This window comes from Microchirus variegatus (assembly GCF_963457635.1).
Source record: "Microchirus variegatus genome assembly, chromosome: 21".
Lineage (NCBI taxonomy): Eukaryota > Metazoa > Chordata > Actinopteri > Pleuronectiformes > Soleidae > Microchirus > Microchirus variegatus.
The window spans coordinates 13,441,479-13,461,115 of NC_139822.1; the positions used below are offsets into that span (position 1 = coordinate 13,441,479).

The 19,637-nt window shown below is 42.9% G+C and overlaps 1 protein-coding gene across 2 annotated transcripts in view; it reads left to right on the forward strand.

Annotated features, from left to right (window-relative positions):
- The window catches only part of daam2 (dishevelled associated activator of morphogenesis 2), a 55,781-nt gene that overhangs the window by 26,279 nt on the left and 9,865 nt on the right, over window positions 1-19,637 (forward strand). The window contains exons 5-19 of one of the 2 annotated variants that reach the window (XM_083908147.1): window positions 5,354-5,687; window positions 6,829-6,939; window positions 7,011-7,114; window positions 7,692-7,758; window positions 7,896-8,013; window positions 8,105-8,243; window positions 10,219-10,277; window positions 10,375-10,559; window positions 11,251-11,553; window positions 11,641-11,748; window positions 12,845-12,871; window positions 14,907-15,013; window positions 16,459-16,543; window positions 17,330-17,436; window positions 18,053-18,141. In XM_083908147.1, coding sequence (XP_083764273.1) covers window positions 5,354-5,687; window positions 6,829-6,939; window positions 7,011-7,114; window positions 7,692-7,758; window positions 7,896-8,013; window positions 8,105-8,243; window positions 10,219-10,277; window positions 10,375-10,559; window positions 11,251-11,553; window positions 11,641-11,748; window positions 12,845-12,871; window positions 14,907-15,013; window positions 16,459-16,543; window positions 17,330-17,436; window positions 18,053-18,141 — 1,943 coding nt within the window. The remainder of the gene's footprint in view (window positions 1-5,353; window positions 5,688-6,828; window positions 6,940-7,010; window positions 7,115-7,691; window positions 7,759-7,895; window positions 8,014-8,104; window positions 8,244-10,218; window positions 10,278-10,374; window positions 10,560-11,250; window positions 11,554-11,640; window positions 11,749-12,844; window positions 12,872-14,906; window positions 15,014-16,458; window positions 16,544-17,329; window positions 17,437-18,052; window positions 18,142-19,637) is intronic. The other variant, XM_083908148.1, reaches the window with a different exon arrangement.

The following is a 19,637-nucleotide window of genomic DNA, read 5'->3' on the forward strand; positions in this document are numbered from 1 at the left end:
GCGCACAAAACGGCACATTGTCACCACGACACCCACTCATATCCCCGTCACTCCCAGGCCCATTATAAGTCACTGAAAATGATGAGGTGACATGTTTTTATGGTTATTTAAAAGTGTGCATGTCTTGTCAAAACCCCAACTTTAACACATCATCTTAAAGTGCACTATTCTGTTTAGGATACAGGAGCGTAACGAAAGGAATTGTCTTGTTTTAAACTTGTTTATTTTAAAGATTTGAGGAGGAAATGACAAGAAACCACGAAACAATCTGGTCAATAAGCTCAAAATTAAGATAGTTCTTTGTTAATGGTCACTTTAAATCATGTATTATTGCATTTCCAGTGCATCTCTAAATACCAAGTACTTATGTATAGCCAAATTAGCGGATACGGTGACTATAATTATTATTATTTAACTTATTTATTGTTATTTCTTTCATTTTCCTAGTATTTACAGTAGAAGAGTGTTTCTGAATTTACTCCCAAGTACCACCAGAGGAAGCTTGCGTACCACTGGAGGCCCACGTTCCACAGTTTGAGAACCAACAACAATCTAGTTTAAAAAAAAAAAAAAAAATAATTAGTGTTTTCTTCAGTCAACTCCTGCTCTAACTGTTTGCAAGCACATCACTCTAGTGGCGTTTATAATGTCTGAAGCATTGCAGCTACTGTAGGAACAGTGATCTAATGCCGGCAGAATGAAGACTTGGCACAACACACACACCCACACACGCCCACACACACATACACACACACTTACACTATTTCAGAGCGACTGGACTGTATCAAACTCTGTCACTGAGCAGCAACAGCTTTATTCCGTGTTCCATAAGAACATTTCCATTGACCAGAAATAGTTTTTAATCTTTTCTATTTTTATTAGTTAGATTAGTGAACACCTATTTAAAAAGTTTAATTCAATTATTTGTCCACATGAACATACAGCTCATTTTCATTTTCTCTGCCGTCAATTATTGCTTTGTTTGTCAGCTGTCGGACGGAGTTTAAATGTTTAAGGAAATGGATTCATGTTTGCTCTCATACAGCTGAGTCTTAGTTCTCGTAAACATGCGAGGGCCACTGTGGTCAGGCAAACTGCCAGAGACAGCTGTGCAGTCGTATCATATCTGTGCAGCTCGGTGCACAGATATCAGCTTTGGGGTTTTCTCTTCACTGTCGGACGCATTTACATGAAGGTCGTTGATCTGCTGATGTTTATGTCCCTCCGTGCTGTTTGGGCATTCTTTTATTCAAGACATCCGCTTGTCATTTCCGTGGTGTAATGACTCCAGGAGGACAGGAAATGAAGCTCTTGCGGGGGTCAGCGAGGCCACGTCGACCCAGAATGCACCGCAGTCCCAGGTCTCACGTCAGCAGAGCATTGCGTTTGCTCCCCAGAGCGGCTCTCATGACCAGTGTTTCTGTAGGTTTCTTCCAGCAAGAATATTGACTCGAGTCGATCGCAGCCGTCCTCCTCCTGTGTCAATAACCCTTTTGGACGATTTGCTACCACCATATGCAAATATTATCCCTCAAAACATCTCTCAAAGCTTTCTACTTTTTAAAAAAAAAGAATGGAGAACTTTATATTTGTTTTCACATATTACTAGAAACATTAACGGTGGAGTGGAGCATCACACCTTGAAAGAGTCTTGGACGGAGCCATGTTTTTGCTTCTCTCGGAGTGCACATTTCTCACCAATCTGCTACTTAGCAGTTAAAGTGAAAGTGGAGAGGGAAGAGAGGGCCAGGTGTGTCGATACAGGCAGAGTTAAAGTGAGTATTGTACTGGCAACAAACTAATGGAGAGCAGGGGAAAGGGGGAGTGAAGCATAGTGGCCGCGGCACGGCACGGCACGACAGGGCACGGCACGGCACGGCACGGCACATACATTGTTTTCCATCATTATAGTAGTACACTATAGTACCTCCTCAGTATGGGCGGAGTCATCACAGCATATACGGTTGAGATATATATATATATATCAGCACTGCAAACTGTTTCTATTTAATTTCATGTTAATATCACATCAAATCATTCATCAACATGGCTTTAATAATAAACCCAGTCATTCCATCAGTGCTCTACTATGTCCACAGATGTGCACACAGTATCCATGGGTTTCATTGTTGTCTGCGCATATGTATAAATGTGTATAAAAGTTTTATGTTTGTGACCCTTTGTTCGGCGCATATTTTCATATCCCAGTCAAACACTGGGCTTCACATCAAATACCTTTTATTTAAAATGCGAGTGCTTGGGGTGATAGATAGTGCGCGACTCGAGCAGCACCTCTCTGTGTGTGTACGTGGTGATTTTAGGAACGTCAGACGGCAGCATCACTTGATTTTATGTGTGCACTTAGAAGCGTGTGGTCAGGCTCTGAGGCCGAGCTGAACTCTTGACCGGCCTTGTCTGCCACACAGGGGTCATCGCCAGTTCAAAAAGGCAGGATGTTTTGTCTGTCAAGCTGAAAACCTCAGCAGCCCATTTGGTTGGAAAGGATTTCTGAACTTCAATTTGAGCATCTGGATTAGTTTTCGGCGCTGCCCTTCGCTCGCTCGGAATATCGTCTGCTTCTGCTTGAGGGGTTTTTGCTCTTTTTAGATCACTGGAGATTAATGTTTTAAAGATGGATCACGTGCAGCACTGGTAGTTATTTAATAATGTGCAAAAATAAATATCTCCGGGTCTCGATTTTTTAAATTGCAATCTAACCTCGCATTACCTTCTATCATCCTTGGCCCCGACTCAACACACATCACAGTCATCCTTTGCTCACTTTTGTTTAGTCTTAGTCTCGTTCCAAGTTCACAGTCCTCGCTTCTTTCTTTTGTCCGCCTAAAGAACTTGGCTCGGCCTCTGTATTGTTTAGCTCTGCTCAAGCTCACGTCGTACACAGCAGTCGTCGAGCACCAGCCGTCTTGAGCGGGTTTTCAAGAATGCAGCGGTGGTGGTTCCAAAAAAAAAGGAGGAGAAAGGAGGAGGGCGGCACGGCACGCCACTCGGCTGAGCGTGAATGTCAGTGGCTAGGAGAAGACGAGAGGAGACTCCAAAGTTCGGTGGAGATGGGATCCATTGAGTCAAGTGCTCACTGGAGAGAAAATGATGTGTGGAAGGAGGAGGAGGGAGAGGAGTTGGACGCCGGCTTCTAAGGTTTTCTTAACCGTGCACATGATTAGTCACTGCTGAATATCGTTTTAAAGAGCCAGACGTGTGTTTTTGCGTGAACTCCTTTGCATGCATCTGTCCTCCCACTTCAACTGTACACACACACACATGCATTAGGTTATGATGCATAGGGTGAGTTCTTGCCCACTCGTGTGTGTGTGTGTGTGTTTTTCTGGCAGGCTCTTGACAGCCCAGCAGAGCGAAAAATCCAACAAGTGGAGCTTTGAAAATCTCGACGACTCCTTTGAATCGAGACTCCAAGAACAACATCTCTCACCCCTTTTTACTTTCCATATAATATCAATCACAAAGGATGTTTAGCATAATTTCACATCTACTCTTAATCCCTTCTTTCTCCGAGGTGGCCTCGTAAGTCACGGACAGGCGTACGACTATCACTGGACAGCCAAACTCTTGTCACTAAAAGTCTTTTAACGGTTGGATCTGTCCCACCTTGATCTGTTTCCAGCGTCTGTTTTCCATCAGAATAAAGTCATATGTTATGTGTTGGATTAGTCCGATTTTTTTTTTTTGCTACCATGCTGTCAAGTGGAGTTTGAAACTTCATTGTTTGTGCTAAAAACAAGGAGCACAACGTCCGCCAAAATGTGGTGTTTGTTCCCTGAGAAGTAAATACTTTGGTTAAGGACAGTGGTCATGCGTGTAGTATGATCTTCTTGATCTCATTCAGGCGCCACTGGAGAGTTGAGAGGGAGTTTGGATTATTGAGAGATTTACTGGTCATACCAGGTAAAGGCTGTCTGTGTATGTGTGTGTGTTTGTATGTGAGTGCATATATGCATGTAAGTCTGAGATGGATCATGTGTGAACTAAGAGGATATAGGATAATCACTCCATGATTTACATTATTGTAGCGTGTTTTTTTTCCCCGCATCTGTCTCAGCAAATGAATCAGGCTGAAGAGCAGCCGTAAACCTCGACTTCCGCACCGGTCTCGGTCCGTCCTCGCTGTCCCTTTCGCTTCTTTTCTGATCCTCTTGTTTGTCCTCGTCTCCGTTGTCCTCTCCCTCCGGCTCTTTTCCTCACAAGCCCTCATTTGTTTGCTGTAATTTATGAGGCCTTTCAGGAATCTCAGTGGGAGCGGGGAAGGTCATTTATAAAAACGGCCCCACAGTGTGTTGACAAGACGTGACATCCCTCGGTGTTTACATGTCCTGCCTGTCATTCAGGCACAGAGGTTCTTGACTCGCTAATTTATAATTAGTTCAGCTAAGAAGGGTTGAACCCAGATAACCTTTTGGTGTGAAATCTTACAGTTAGCTCAGTTCAGTGTCTTCTTACACTCTTAGAAATAAAATGCTAAGTTGAACCATATAAGGTTCCTTGGCTTGTCCTCATAGGAGAACCCTTTTTGGGGTTCCACCAAGAACCCTTTCAAACCCTTTATACAGGAAAGTGGTTTTAAAGGGTTCTTTGGATCAAAATGGCTCTTACTGGAACCATTAGTGTTACCAAGGACCCTTGGTTACCCTTTTCAGAAACAAATGGTTCCAGGTAGAACCTCAGCCTTTGTAGAAGGACCCTTTTGGAACCCTTATTTCTAAGAGTGTAGTACGTGTGAGGGGTTTAAACTCAGGAAGGGTTTAACTGCAAGATGTGAACAACAGGACATAGATCTTAGATTTAAACACACCTAGCAGCTACAACATTGGGGCTGTAGTGTACAGGTTGAAATGACATTTTTTTGGTTTGTTTCTACCGAGTTGTAGAATATTCTACATAGGAAATGAATAACAATAATTATGAAGTTGAAGAAATAGATAGAAAATACCTCCAAAAACAAAACAAAATGGATATGAATGAATGGAGTCGAATGCATATGCCACATCCATAGACATGTTGACTGAGGAGACTGTACTCTGTGACTTCTGCTGCCTCAACATAGCACAATGTGGTGTTCTATTGTTCATATGAGGGTCACTTCAAGACCATGACCAGTTCAAAATCTTCCAAAGCAAAAAAAGCTTTAAAGCTTGCATTGTGATAATAGCCTGTTATGTGGTTGATGCTTTTAACTCAAGTTCAGCAGGACGCAATAACTTTTGCTCACTCATTCTCTTATAACAGAAGGAACCTGCTGCAATTCTCTTTTTTAAATGCAGTTTTCAGACTCTTCTTTCCAACTGTACTTACTCTATGTATCAATTTTTGCCCAAATCAGGTTTGTGACGCGCTTCATCGAGCTGGACGGCCTCACCTGCCTCCTCAACTTCCTGCGCAGCATGGACTACGAGACGTCCGAGAGCCGCGTCCACACGTCCGTCATCGGCTGCATCAAGGCCTTGATGAACAACTCGCAGGGCCGCGCTCACGTGCTGGCCCACCCGCAGAGCATCAACACCATCTCGCAGAGCCTGCGGACGGAGAACGTCAAGACCAAGGTGGCGGTGCTGGAGATTCTCGGTGCCGTGTGCCTGGTGCCCGACGGACACAAGAAGGTGCTGCAGGCCATGGCACACTACCAGAAATATGCTGCTGAGAGGACTCGCTTCCAGGTGAGAGAGGCTACAGCGCTCCTTCAATTATCGGCCATGTTCGATGTGTAACATTAGCAGGTCTACCCATGGTTTTTGAGCCTTAGCGAACCAGCCAAAAAAAGGCAATTAACACCATTCCTGTTGCCAGTGGTTGGTCTGGTCTGTGGTGTTTCTCCACCCATGTGAAACATGTGATGTCATAAATGCATTAAAACACACAATGAGTCAGAGGACAAGGGAAACGGCACCAACACCACAGTCTTTATTGTTTTGTATCTTTGGGTCCTCGTGCAAACTCAATGGGAAGTGAATGATTTTGAGGATGTAATAAAATAAAATAAGCGTTGTGCTGGCCTAAGCTGTAAAAAGTTAGGTTTGCCAAGAACATACATGGCCAGCGGCAATGCAAATGAATAGGCATTTTCGTAACGTTGCACCAGAAATAATACAGGAATTTTGCAATTCTTCCAGAAATGAAGCAGAAGAAGTAGAAATTAGCACGTTCACCTGGGTTTTGTATTCCCACTTGTGCTAGCTGGAGCCAAAGCTGATTAAAAACCTGCGTGCATCGCTGAGTCATTCGACTCAGGAGTGAATGCTGATTAAATGCATTTCCACTGGTCTAAACTAGGAATTTGAATGTTTTTTTTGACCAGAGTGAGTCAGGTATTAGGGAGACTTTGCCGAACGAGACAGTGGGCAGACGAAGACTCAAATAAATCAAGCTGAGGTCATTTTGATAAGTCGGAGACTCGTGCTGCTGCAGACTGTTGGCCTCAGGCTAAGTCAACACACGGGTCGTATTAAAGGCAGGTGAGGACATCCAGAGTTATGGAGGTCAAGGAATGTAAGCGTTCTTAGTGACGAGCGGGACTGAGTCAACAAACCACATCTCACACGTCCCCCACGGTGTGTGTGGTAAATCGTGCCATCTTGGGCTAAGTTAACACAACAGGAGCTGAGTGATTCAGTGTCTGAAAGTGTTTTCATTTTGGTTCGAATTGTGATTAAGCTGCTCAAGTATGTCGGGGGGGGTGACTGTGAGATGTACGAATTGTGACCTGGTGTTACCTGATTCTACAGCGACTAAAGACTTCACTAACAAGGTCTTCACTGACATGTTAAATGCAATTTCTCCCTTCCTTCATTGATCATGTAGACACTGCTGAACGAGCTGGACCGGAGCTTAGGTCGCTACAGGGACGAGGTCAACTTGAAAACAGCCATCATGTCCTTCATCAACGCTGTGCTGAACGCTGGAGCTGGGGAGGTCAGTGTCTTTTACTGTCTTCCTGTAAATAATCCTTCGTCTTTGGCTAAATTGCGAACTCTTTTTTTCAGGACAACCTGGAGTTTCGCCTCCATCTAAGGTACGAGTTCCTGATGTTGGGCATCCAGCCAGTCATCGACAAACTGCGAGGGCATGAAAACGCCACTCTGGATAGGTGAGAAGGAGACCTAATGGACATTCATCCACTCGTCATCCACGTCTGTGATTATTCATTCAACAAAACAAATTGCGAGACATAAAAGAATACAGTGTCAGTAAGGAGAGATTTCTATTGGCTCGTTTACAGCAACTAGGAGGTTTTTGACCATAAAAACAAGTTAATGTATGTAAGTAGACCTCCATAACTAACATATATGTGCAACAGGACCACTCTATGTGAGCTTTAAAAGTGATGTGTTTTTGACAACACTAATAAATCACTGTAGCCCCCATAACTCATCAGCCAGTACTTAATCTTTCCCTCTTATCTTATTAAAACACAGTTAGTAGCACTAAGTATTAAAGCGCTAACTCTCGCCCTTTGACACAAATTATATTTGAGGTCAAACTCCCAATCAGATTTCTTATGAACAAAGAGTTACAGTTAACCTGTTCAGATTTTGGATGGTTTTTCCATGAGTAATGATCGTCAGCTTCAGCTGTCAAGATGAAAACACAAAGAAGGCTTTGAGACTCTAGGGTAAATGTACATGTATTGTATTCTTTAATCAGAGCCGTCTTTGTCTCTTCAGGCACTTGGACTTCTTTGAAATGGTGCGGAATGAAGATGACTCAGAGCTTGCAAAACGATTCGATACGGTGAGTAATCTGCCATCATCTTCAAACAACACGCCAGTGTGTTGCCACGAGATGATACCAGAGATTGGACAGATTTGTTTGTGTGGTTTTGATTTGTCAGAAGTCAAGAAATCATTTGAATGTTTCCCCCTCAACAGACCCATGTAGACACAAAGAGTGCAGGTTCTATGTTTGAAGTGATCAAGAAGAAGCTGAGCCACACAGACTCCTACCCACACCTCATCTCCATCCTCCAACACTGCCTGCAGCTGCCCTGTGAGTAACTTTTCATGTATCAGAGGTCTGACTAAGAAAAAACAAAAAAAAAACTGTTTTTATTGACACCTCAATGTTTCTGCGCGTCCAGCTAAGCGCGGAGGTGGCACCCTGCAGCACTGGCAGCTATTAGACAGGATCCTCCAGCAGATCGTTCTACAGGACGACAAGGGAGAGGACCCCGACATCTCTCCTCTGGATAACTTCAATGTGAAGAACATCATACGACTGTGAGTGGGAACTTATAATCCCTTAACCAAGGCATGCACTTGCAACAGAAGTAGCCAACAAGGATATGCAGGTGTCGCCGGTTTGATGCCGTCAAATTGTGAATCTCAAGGCTTCAAAACGGGAGTTCAGCTCGTTATGGGTGATATTAGGAACAATGTGTTATCATGAAAGCGTTATCTGATCCATTTACAGGTTATATAAATGCTATGAGTGGATATTCAGGCCAAACCTTGCCCTATAATCCATGTGTCGGTGTCAGAGGAAGTTTCTCTAAGTGCACTGTACTTCCAGTGCTCTTAAGCTGTAAAGACACTCTCTCTTCTGGGAAAGTGTTGTTCAATCAGCGTCACGTCCAACCGAAGAGCAATGGCTGCCTTATTTTTAAATATTTGCAGGAATCGTGAATCGTAAGACTTGTGCAGACACAAGGTGAAGTAAAGGTGGATGCACAGAGTTGTGGTGAAGAATTGGAGGATGTGGTTTGGAAGTGGAAACTGGACATTTAAAGGACATGTCATGTCAGGTCATTGTGATGTCATGAAGCAAAGAGTCATCACTCGGTTCAAGTAAATGGATTGCATTTGTTATTGTGGGCAACGTTTGAGATCTGTTTCCAAATGACCATTTGATACTTCACTGTATTTTTAAACTACTCAGGGGCAGGTTTGTGCTGAGTGTAGCCTGGTGTTGCATTCAGGGCCGTACAGTACATGTGGTTTGTGTTTCTCCTTGTGCTGTCATTCTCCTCTTTCACTTTCTGCGTTTAGTCTCAGTGGCGAAATCACCAAAAATATGCAGTGTTGTGGTAAAAACTTGGCTTGGACTTTGTTGGACTAATTCGGCCTCCATCGTTTGAGCAATCAGCACACTTTGAGCGTAGTTCTTTCCGCTGCGCGCACACGGTGAAACTGGATGCCTCATCTACGTCCGGATGTCCATTACTGTCCATTGGAGATTCATCACAGAGGTCAGAAAACGCTGAGGTCTACTTCGTGCTTTGCATTACTCCCAAAGCGTAGCTGTGTGTGTGTGTGTTTCCATAAACACTGTGAGAGTAAATTATGTCTGGAAAAAGCGGCGCATAAACGGAGATTTCCTCACCGCCTTGGCTCTGCGACGGTTAAAGGGAGAAAACGTACACGTCTCGTGCCGCGGTGGCTCAGAGGGTGAGGAGGTGGATGAGGAGGAGGGAGGGGCTTAAAACAACTGTTAAAACAACTGTGAGACAAAGTCATTCATCATCTGTGTCGACCATGACAAGGATTCAGAGTGTTCACAGGTGTGTCTGATCAAAAATGAACACTTTTCGAACGGATCACAGTTTTTCCAACTCGTCTACAATAAAGTCATTGTGTCTTTGTGTTGTAGTCAGCCGGATCTATTGATCATTACCTGAGCTGTAATTAAAGCAGCACTTGGATGAATCTAATGATTAATGATCAGTTAGCCTTAAATGGCAGCACTGACTGGTCTATACTCACTGAAACATGTCTGTATTCTCTCCACTCTAGCTACGGCTTCCCTCGATGCTCAAGGTTTTCACTTTCCAGTCTTTATTTATCTGAATTAATCTCTGAAATAATCCATAATAATCCCCCCCAAAAAAAATCCTTGTTTTTCCATTGCTTCATTTGCAAAAACACTAATTTCTCATTACTGAATTGCAACAGCAAGATAATCCGGTTTAAACTCAAGCGCCGGAGTTCATAACTCTGCATAAAAATTGGTTTCAGACACGCAGCTTAAAACAACACTCTGCGTCAACCTGCTCAATAATGGTAATACATCTGACTTTCTCACAAAAAGAAAGACAGAGTTATTGTTAAAAGAATGATGGAGGATTGACGTGGTTGAGCAGGAGTTGGCCCCTTTCTTTCTTTCTTTCTTTCTTTCTTTCTTTCTTTATTTTTTTTGCAAGGCTGTGTTTATCTTCTCTGTCTGTCTTTGTCTGACTTTTATCTGCGTGCTCCACAGGTTGGTCAATGAGAATGAGGTGAAACAGTGGCGCGACCAGGCAGAGAAGTTCAGGAAAGGTGATTTTTTTTGCTCTCCCCGCATCACATATTTTATCTCTTGCACTTAAAGTTGCATCTTATAAACACATGTCAATGTGCCGTTGTTTCCTTTTAGATCATGTCGAGCTGCTGGGTAAACTCGAGAGGAAGGAGCGAGAGTGTGAAACCAAGACGCAGGAGAAGGAGGACATGATGAAGACTTTGAACAAGATGAAGGACAAGCTGCAGCGCGAGGGCGTGGAGCTGCGCTCGGCCAGGGAACAAGTCCTGGACCTGTCGTCACGCATCAATGACATAGCTGTGAGCAATCAGTGCTTTTTACACAATCACAATCACAATCACTGTACAAACTGTATTATAATATTAGTTTGCAAAAAATACGTTATTATTTACGGTGGCCCAGAGGTGTCAGGCCAAATACAAACGCCACAACACAAATACAAACGCCACAACACAAAAACAAACGCCACAACACAAATGCAAATTCACACCGTTCACTTCCATTGTGGGTCACTTCCGTTGTGGCTTTTGTATTTGTGTTGTGGCTTTTGTATTTGTGTTGTGGCTTTTGTGTTTGTGTTGTGGCATTTGTATTTGTGTTGTGGCGTTTGTATTTGTGTTGTGGCTTTTGTATTTGTGTTGTGGCTTTTGTGTTTGTGTTGTGGCTTTTGTATTTGTGTTGTGGCTTTTGTGTTTGTGTTGTGGCTTTTGTATTTGTGTTGTGGCTTTTGTATTTGTGTTGTGGCTTTTGTGTTTGTGTTGTGGCTTTTGTATTTGTGTTGTGGTGTTTGTTTTTGTGTTGTGGCTTTTGTATTTGTGTTGTGGCTTTTGTATTTGTGTTGTAGCTTTTGTATTTGTGTTGTGGCTTTTGTATTTGTGTTGTGGCTTTTGTATTTGTGTTGTAGCTTTTGTATTTGTGTTGTGGCGTTTGTATTTGGCCTGACACCTCTGGGCAACCGTAATTATTTACCATCCATTTATTCTCCTACAGTGTGGTGGCAGCTTGTCTTTCCCTCCTCCTCCTCCCCCTCCCGGTGGGCCCGTGCCTCCCCCTCCGCCCCCCATGACCGGCGGCTTCCCTCCGCCGCCGCCGCCACTGCCGTTCAGCTGCCCGCCACCTCCACCTCCTCCGCCGCCGCCCGGTGGCCCGCCTCCTCCGCCGGGAGCCCCTCCCATGTTCGGACTCCCGCCTCCCATTCCTTCGTCCTTCAACTCGGCGAACACGCTGCACTCCAAGTCCATCCCTCAGCCTTCTCACCCGCTCAAGTCCTTCAACTGGTCTAAACTAGGAGAGGTGAGAAAAATGTTATTTTGCAACGAAATATGTCAAAGTTATTACGCAGTTGAATCTAATCCCTTGCGTTTCCCTTCCGTTCTCCAGAATTTGATCAATGGCACCATCTGGAATGACATCGACGACCTGAGAGCGTTCAAGATTCTCGACCTCAAGGACATAGAGAAGATGTTTTCAGCCTATCAGAGACAGCAGGTTTGGATTTAGTCTCAAATGCACTTTTATGACCTGTGTGTGTGTGTGATTGTTTTAGGGGGTATTTTAACAAATCGAAATCGACCAGATGCAGAATCTGAGCAGCTGCTCACTGCTGAACGCTCCACTATAGCGATGCCCGCGGAGCTCGAGCTTTGCCCTTCATCTCTGCAGAGCATATGTGTGTGAGAACTGCTGAGCTGACTGGGTCTTCATGGGCTCATGAGTCAGGGCTCAAATAAAGAGGCAATTCACTAGAATCATATTGGACCCGGGGACTAATTAATAGGATAATAGCAGTATTCGTGCCTGTAAGCCAGTGCCACACAAAATGCAGCAATTACCTCTTTTCTGTGCTGCACAATAATTGCGTTACCACTTCTCATATGATAATATTGGGGTGCAGCTGCATGAATTGATATATTTTACGACCGCAAATGAGTTGAGGTGCCCTGCGAATCCCTGCATTAGGCATTTACTGCCATGTTTAAAAGCCCCCCTCGACAACAACGAGCACAATGTCTTCTTTGCGGGCTTTTATTTAAGAGTAATGGGTCATTTGAGGCCGTTTCTGACAGTGATTTACCGAGCGTATTTATTTATTTATACAGAGCAGGTTTTTATTGGCACGGGCCAATGGGTAAATGTGGATCGTTATGAATGCAGCCACATAAAAAACCCCAAGATCTCCCTGGCTTTGACATCCTGATTCCATTTGGCAGGAGCAGGATTCAATTCAACCAGACAACATTGCAGTGTTGATACCTGACACGGTTGCTCTTGTTTATATTCGCCCTCTGTAGGACGAGTGACCACGCTCATTTTTCATGTTCTTGTTTTTGCACGTCAAGGCAGATAAATAATAGGGAAGCATCACCGAAATATTTCAGATTTTCACTTGAGATTTCATGAGCTCTTGATGACTTGGACAGTACGGTGGGGATTGTTGTTCTCACAGAGGGCTTCTCAGCTTCAGCTTGTAGTGTGCATAGTTACTGTTCTTTGCTCTAGCCACCACTCTTTCAGCTTCAAGTGCTAACCCTTGCATGTGTTTTCAATTTTTTTGTTTCTCTGCGCTCTCCGACTGTCTGGGCAGGATCTGCTTAACCAATCCTTCAAGCAGGTGAGTTAAAGGCCTCTTTTTTTGGTTTTCGTGGTTACCTTCAGAACATGTCTCTGTTGCTCTGGCATCTTCTCCTCTGTGCAGCCAGAGGTCCACCTGCTCTGCAGAGCTTCTCAGCATCCTCCAGCTCAATATTTCATTGTTTTAGTTCAATGTCACAGCTTTTGTTAGCATTGTTTCCAGCAGCAAGCAGCTATTTAGTGACACAACAGCTCAGATCAACTCCTCTCTATACAGAATTTCACTCATAGCTTCAGGGAGAATGATTGTTGAGGTGATCTAAACTAAAGACCCAAGTCTTAAAGGTGCCATATGTAAGAATGTGGCCAAAACTGTTACTACATTCAAATTCAAAATACCGAGGTCTTTAAGGTTTTCTGACAACTGGCAACCCGTGGTTGCTCGGCAGCTGAGACTCTACTGATTGCAATGATTGGTAGACGGCGGTAGGTGGCGCCACATGCCAAAACATGATTTCAAAACATAAACATGATTTGCAGTCTGCAAAATATTTTTTTTAATGCAAATATTTTGTCTGTACTGTTGTTGTTGGTGAGTTCAGTTTGTTATATGAACATTATTCCTGAGTCTCTGTGACATATTAGGAGGATTTTATGGCCAGTTGCTTTAGATTTATTACATAATGCACCTTTAATGAAAACAATCTCCTATATGTGTGAATATGCAACTGTTCTTATACAATCAGGTGAACTCTTTATCATGTGTAAAGTGTTGGAACATGTCTCACACCAACTAAAACACAGGGTTTTCCAAAGCATGCTGGGAAAATGTGCCCACAAAACCCCCCCCAACACCCGGCCTGTAGTTTTGAAACAGTCAAATTTCCATCATTACTCTTCATTATCATCTTCATTTCCATCTCGATTACCGTCATTACCACGGTCATCATTCATTGCCTTAATTGTCATAATTAATCACCGTGAACTGAGCAGGAAAAAGCAGAATTTAAATGTAGCCACTTGTGTGCGTTGGTTGCTTTGCACGAAAGAAAGTAAAAAAAAAAAAACCCAGTTCAAATACTTGACCACATTTCAGTTGCGTCACTTGATGACTGTTCTGAAAAGATGAAAGGACGAGTCTCCGGTTAAATTCGGTTTACATGCTGTACCGAAGCTGGCATTATTGGGCTGAGTGTGTGGGAAGAGAGGGCTTTGGCAGCGCCAGTGAATGGGAGTTGCCCCCGCTCCCCCCCCCCCGACAACCCAGTGCCAGGCATTGAAGGTCAACGCGGGCATGGAAAAACGACACTTTCTTTACAAGCCGCATCTGTTTCACACACGTCATACCCAGCAACCTCAAATTCGGCATTTTCTGGCAAGCATGGATCCAGCTCGGACCATAAATAGAATGTGTTTAACATGCAGCTCTGGCCCTTTTTTTTTTTACTTTCTCAGACATGTATTTCTTTCCCCTTGTGGATTTAGAATTTACTGCATTTGTGTGCAGCTTACAAAAATATCTGGGCTGGCCTGAGTCCAGTTGTGAACAGTGTTTCCTGTTCCTCTGAGAGGTTTATGGGCCTGCCTGCATTGTGTTTGCTGTAATGACTCACCAAAAAAAATCTCCTCTACCAGGACCCTCTTTAGATCTGCTGCTCACATTTTTTTTTTTAAATATACATTTCCGAGTCTTTTCATACAAATCCAGTCCAGGGTTTATAATTTTTAATGAGACGTGCATTATGGCCTCAGTCTCAGTGACAGTCGGTGCAAAAACAGGTCAGAGAACTTGATCTGAAGCCAAATGAACTATTTGGCTGGATTGCAACTGCACTTGAAAGTAACTGTAAGAAGACAGTGATCAAACTCTTTAACTACTGACAAGTTTTTAACTGAATCTGCTCCAAATTAGCGCAAAGCTGCTTAGAAAGAGGTCATGTCATCTTTCAAAGGCGTAAAGATGCCGAACAGATGTGAGAAGAAAAGGGTTTTCATCGAGCATGCTTTGCGTTTTTATACGAGCGCATAAACGGAGCTGCGTTGACGTATCGTGCTGTTTTTGTGTCTTTCTGCAGAAAGAGACCGGCTCGATGGACGACATCTACGTCAGCACGCGAAAGGTCAAAGAGCTGTCGGTCATCGACGGCAGACGTGCACAGAACTGCGTCATTCTGCTCTCAAAGTAAGGATCGTGGTCAGAAGGAATGATAACTACATCTTGCCCACAATAGACAAAAAAGTTAAAAAATGTGTTTTTATACGAGCAGCGATTCCCAAAGAGTGGCCCACGGCCCTTTCACGGGTCATGAAGATACACAAGGTGGACTGTGAGAGATGAATTTAAAGAGATAAAAGGTTTTTAATTAAAATAATCTTTGAACATTTCACTATGCACTTCCATAATGTCTCTCAATCGAAGACAAGCAGTGAGGGATTATGGGAACTGTTTTATTGTTCCCTCGTTCCCATCAGTGAAGAGTACGACGTCTTTAAATGGTGAAGAAAATGAAACGGTCCATGACCATGAATGTGTTTAAAGTGTTAAAAATGTTTGGGCTAATGTTTATATGATATTAGTACCATCATTTTTGGATATTTTAATGCAGAAATGGCACATATTGTATGAGTTAAAATTATATATTTTTTTAAATAGTAATAAAAGTAATAAATAAAAGCACATATTAGGCACCTATAACAGGTGTCTCCAGGTTTGTTGACCCCTCATGATCACACTGGAACAAAAAACATATTTTGTATTATGCGGGTGATCATGTGACTAAAGGTTTTAGTGGACACTAGACGATTTTCACATTCTAAATTTGAAAACTGACATATCCTGAGAACAATGTTGCTGTAAAATCTTCCCTCTGCACTGCTTTGGGTCACCAGATGCAACTGGATATGGAGCTGCTGGAGGCAGGTGCTCCCTCCATATGTCTGTGAGAGGAAATGTGTTTTTGATAGCCACACAGGAACATCTGTCAGCGTAATTGAATTACCATCTATTTTTCCTCAATGGAAGTCAGTGTCTTGTAAAAGACAGACTGCATCGCCCAGGAGGGGGATGCGTCTCAGATTCAATTAGCTTTTTTTTTTTTTTTTTTTTTAAATAAAGGTACATAAAACTGACCCCGCCTTCTTGACGGAATTAGAGTCCCATTATATCTGTGCTGGAATCAATTGTCATCATTTAAGTTCCACTCGACAACACAGCGTTTGTGTGTGTGTCTCCCAACAGCTGTTGCATCCACAGCTCCCCCCTCTTTACAGATCAATAAACAGGCTCTCTGAGATCTTTGTGTCTGACAAAACTGTGGCGCACTCCCGCAAATCATTTTTGCATCAATAGAAAATGACCCAGGGGTACAAACTGGATCCTAATGGGGTCAGTAGTTGGTCAATAAGGCTCCGATGCACATACTGACAAGGCTGTTATTGATCACAACCTGGCACACTTAACACCGATCAAATGCACTCAAAACATCTGACGGTGTTCACAGTGGACCGACCCATCTTTTACCACTTTACCATGAGCCCACTAGCAGATATTTAATATTATGATTACATCCAATGAATGGTTCTAAGTAAAACAACTTTCACTTATTAACACTTTCTATTCATTTGCAGGTTAAAAATGAGCAATGAAGAGATTAGCAGGGCGATCCTGGAGATGGATGAGAGAGAAGAGCTGGCCAAAGATATGCTGGAGCAGGTAGGTTCCAATGTTTAAAGGGGCCATATCATGCAACTTTTTAACAATTTAAATCCTTATATTTGGGACTCTGGAGGTCCTATCAGTCGGCATGTTTTTGTGGTCCTCCTCAGTCTAAGTACAGGAGATAAAACACACAATGTTGACTTCCCATTCATTGGGATGTCACAATGCCCTAAATTCCTGGAATTGTTGTCTCGCAGAGCTCCACTAAGTCCGCAAAAAGTTCTATTCTTGGCTCCACAGTGCAGCACAGAGTCCTACACAAACTTCCAGCCTCAGAGGATTTATCTGTCCAGTGGATACATGTTATATATGACACCAATGTGCCTGCTAGAGCCTGCAAATGATCACTTTTCCAAATGCTAAGGTGGACCTAAAGAGATACTACTGAATAGAGCGTTCTGAACAGGGCTGTTTTGGCAGGGTGATTGAACTGCTGTGGTGCTTCATCCTTATGGTATTTCGACCAAAACATGTCACAGACATGTTCATTAGGACACCAGGGAACTAGTTAACTTGGAGAAATAGGGTATAATATGAGCCCTTTAATGTAAAGCCTCAAATCAAAGCGATATGTTTGTTGCCATGAAATCAAGGAAGTTTCAAGGTCTGTGAGTCTGTGTTATTCAGAGAGATGTTGGTGATTTCTAACACCCAGAGTAATTACACAAATCACTTCTAAGTGAAAAGTAATGTAGCAATGGGAGAAAAAAACAAGTGTTAAGTGCTAGGCATTTCAGTTGCATAAACATCCAGATTAAAATTGGCTTTCTGTCTTTGCAGCTGCTGAAGTTTATCCCAGAGAAAAGTGACATTGACTTGCTGGAGGAGCACAAACACGAGTTGGAGCGCATGGCCCGGGCGGATCGCTTCCTCTTTGAAATGAGCAGGTACGCACATGGCGGGCAACGTCAGGATCTCGTAATACCGTGTCTTGTAATCTGTAAGAAAGTGAGACATGCTGATGAATATCAATGACCCAGCATCTGTCCAACAGTCTATGGCACTGAAACGAAATGAAAGCTGTCCAACGACTTGCTGAATTTTGATGCCACTCGAGCACAAACAGATGGTAAAATATGGAAAATCTCGTTGTGCTAGATTGAGATTTTGAAGCAGTAAGTGGAGGCTGGACTGAAGAACAGGCCTCTGACTTCAGGGGGATTCATCATTTAGCCAAGAAGTCATTTCTGCCCTTTTGAGCACTTTGGTCAGCAGGGACATTTTAAATCACTGCTTTATACCTATATTTAAACTTATCTTAGAATCTTCTCTGTTTAAAAAGGAAAATGAAAAAGATTCATTATCCCTGTCCTCTCTCTTTCCCTTTGACCATAACCCCCTGTACCATATCGCCTTTGGACTGATGATTAAGTCATTTCTATTTTTAATAACCTCTTTGACATTCCCACTCCCTCCTTTGATGAACAAGTTTAACAAACCATACTAGATGATAACAGGCTGAGAGATGGTTTTTATGGTTTTTCCTCTGTTCTCCTCAAACAGAATTGACCACTACCAGCAGAGACTGCAGGCTCTGTTCTTTAAGAAGAAGTTTGCAGAGCGTCTGGGTGAAACCAAGCCCAAAGTTGAAGGTATGGACACACACAGAACCCTATTCTATTTATGGAAGTGCATAAATTCAATCTCCTTGTCAGTCCACAAACGCACTGCTCTGGATTTTTTTCCGGCTTGTTTCCAAATGGGAACTATATGAAATAACGTCATGTAAACGTACCGACTGAGCCGATGCTGGAAATAATTCACGTGCGTGAATAATTGATAACGCACCTCAACAAATGTGCTTTTTCCACATTTTCACAAGATGACGCTGCTCATTTTGTGACCAATTCTTGAAATTAAATTTGGAAAAGATCTACTGTACTGTACTCTGAGAAACAGTCTCATTTCAAATACTACTACTATTATTTTTCTTTCACTTCTTATAACTGTACATTTCCTATATTTAAACATTTAAAGGTGCCATATGTAAGAATGTGGCCTAAAACCGTTACTACACTCAAATTCAAAATACCGAGGTTTACTTTTGGGTTTTTACATTTTCTCCGCCATTGTAGCTGAGACGTAACTGGCAACCCGTGGTTGCTCTGCAGCTGAGACACTACTGACTGCGATGATTGGTAAACGGCTGTAGGTGGCGCCACATGCCAAAACATGATTTGCGGTCCGCAAAAGATTTTTTTAAATGCAAATATTTTGTCTGTACTGTTGTTGTTGGTGAGTTCAGTTTGTTATATGAACATTATTCCTGAGTCTCTGTGACATATTAGGAGGATTTTATGGCCAGTTGCTTTAGATTTATTACATAATGCACCTTTAATTTTGTAAAAACTTTGCCATTCACATATGATGAATGTATCGTTTGTGCATTTTGTGCGGATAGTTGTTAATCTTCTGAGAATTGGGACTTCAGTGCATGTCTGAAAGCAGCTTTGGATTCTCTGATCAATACTTCCCTGTGTTATGACAAGGTTTTTTAGTCTTGAAGAAAAACCTACTTTTTGGGGTCAAACCACTTTTCTGTATTATGCAAACACACAAACAAACAAACTCAAGTTTCTTGCACTAAAAGTGTCATCACCTTTCCGACACTTTGACCAATGCATTTCACAAAGTCTTGTGAAAACCCCGCCTGTATGCTAAGTGTGGATGGTTGAAAGCAGCTTGCCAACTGTATATTTGGCCCTCTTCGTTTTTTTCCCCCTGCAAACCGGCTTCCAGGTTACCAAGGAGGCTGTTTTGGAAAGCTGGCCCAGGTTGCAAAGGGAGAGCCTCGCTCATAAACACTGTAGCCCGACTTCAAAGCACCAGGGAAAAGGCTTCCAGTGACACATGTGTACATGTCCTGTACTGACGAAGTGGCTGTTTCAGCCACAGCTACTTGAAAGTCACGTCTCCAGTGGGATTAATGTCTCTCCGGGCTTTGCTTAAACACATCATCATTTTTGTGCCAACGTAATCCAGTGAGTGCGACGTTTAGATTCGAGTCTCCGGAATATTATTTGTTGTGAGATTGAAGCGTTCCCAGACGGACTGCGCTGTTCGTCAAATGCCGTAATGTTGTCGAGTT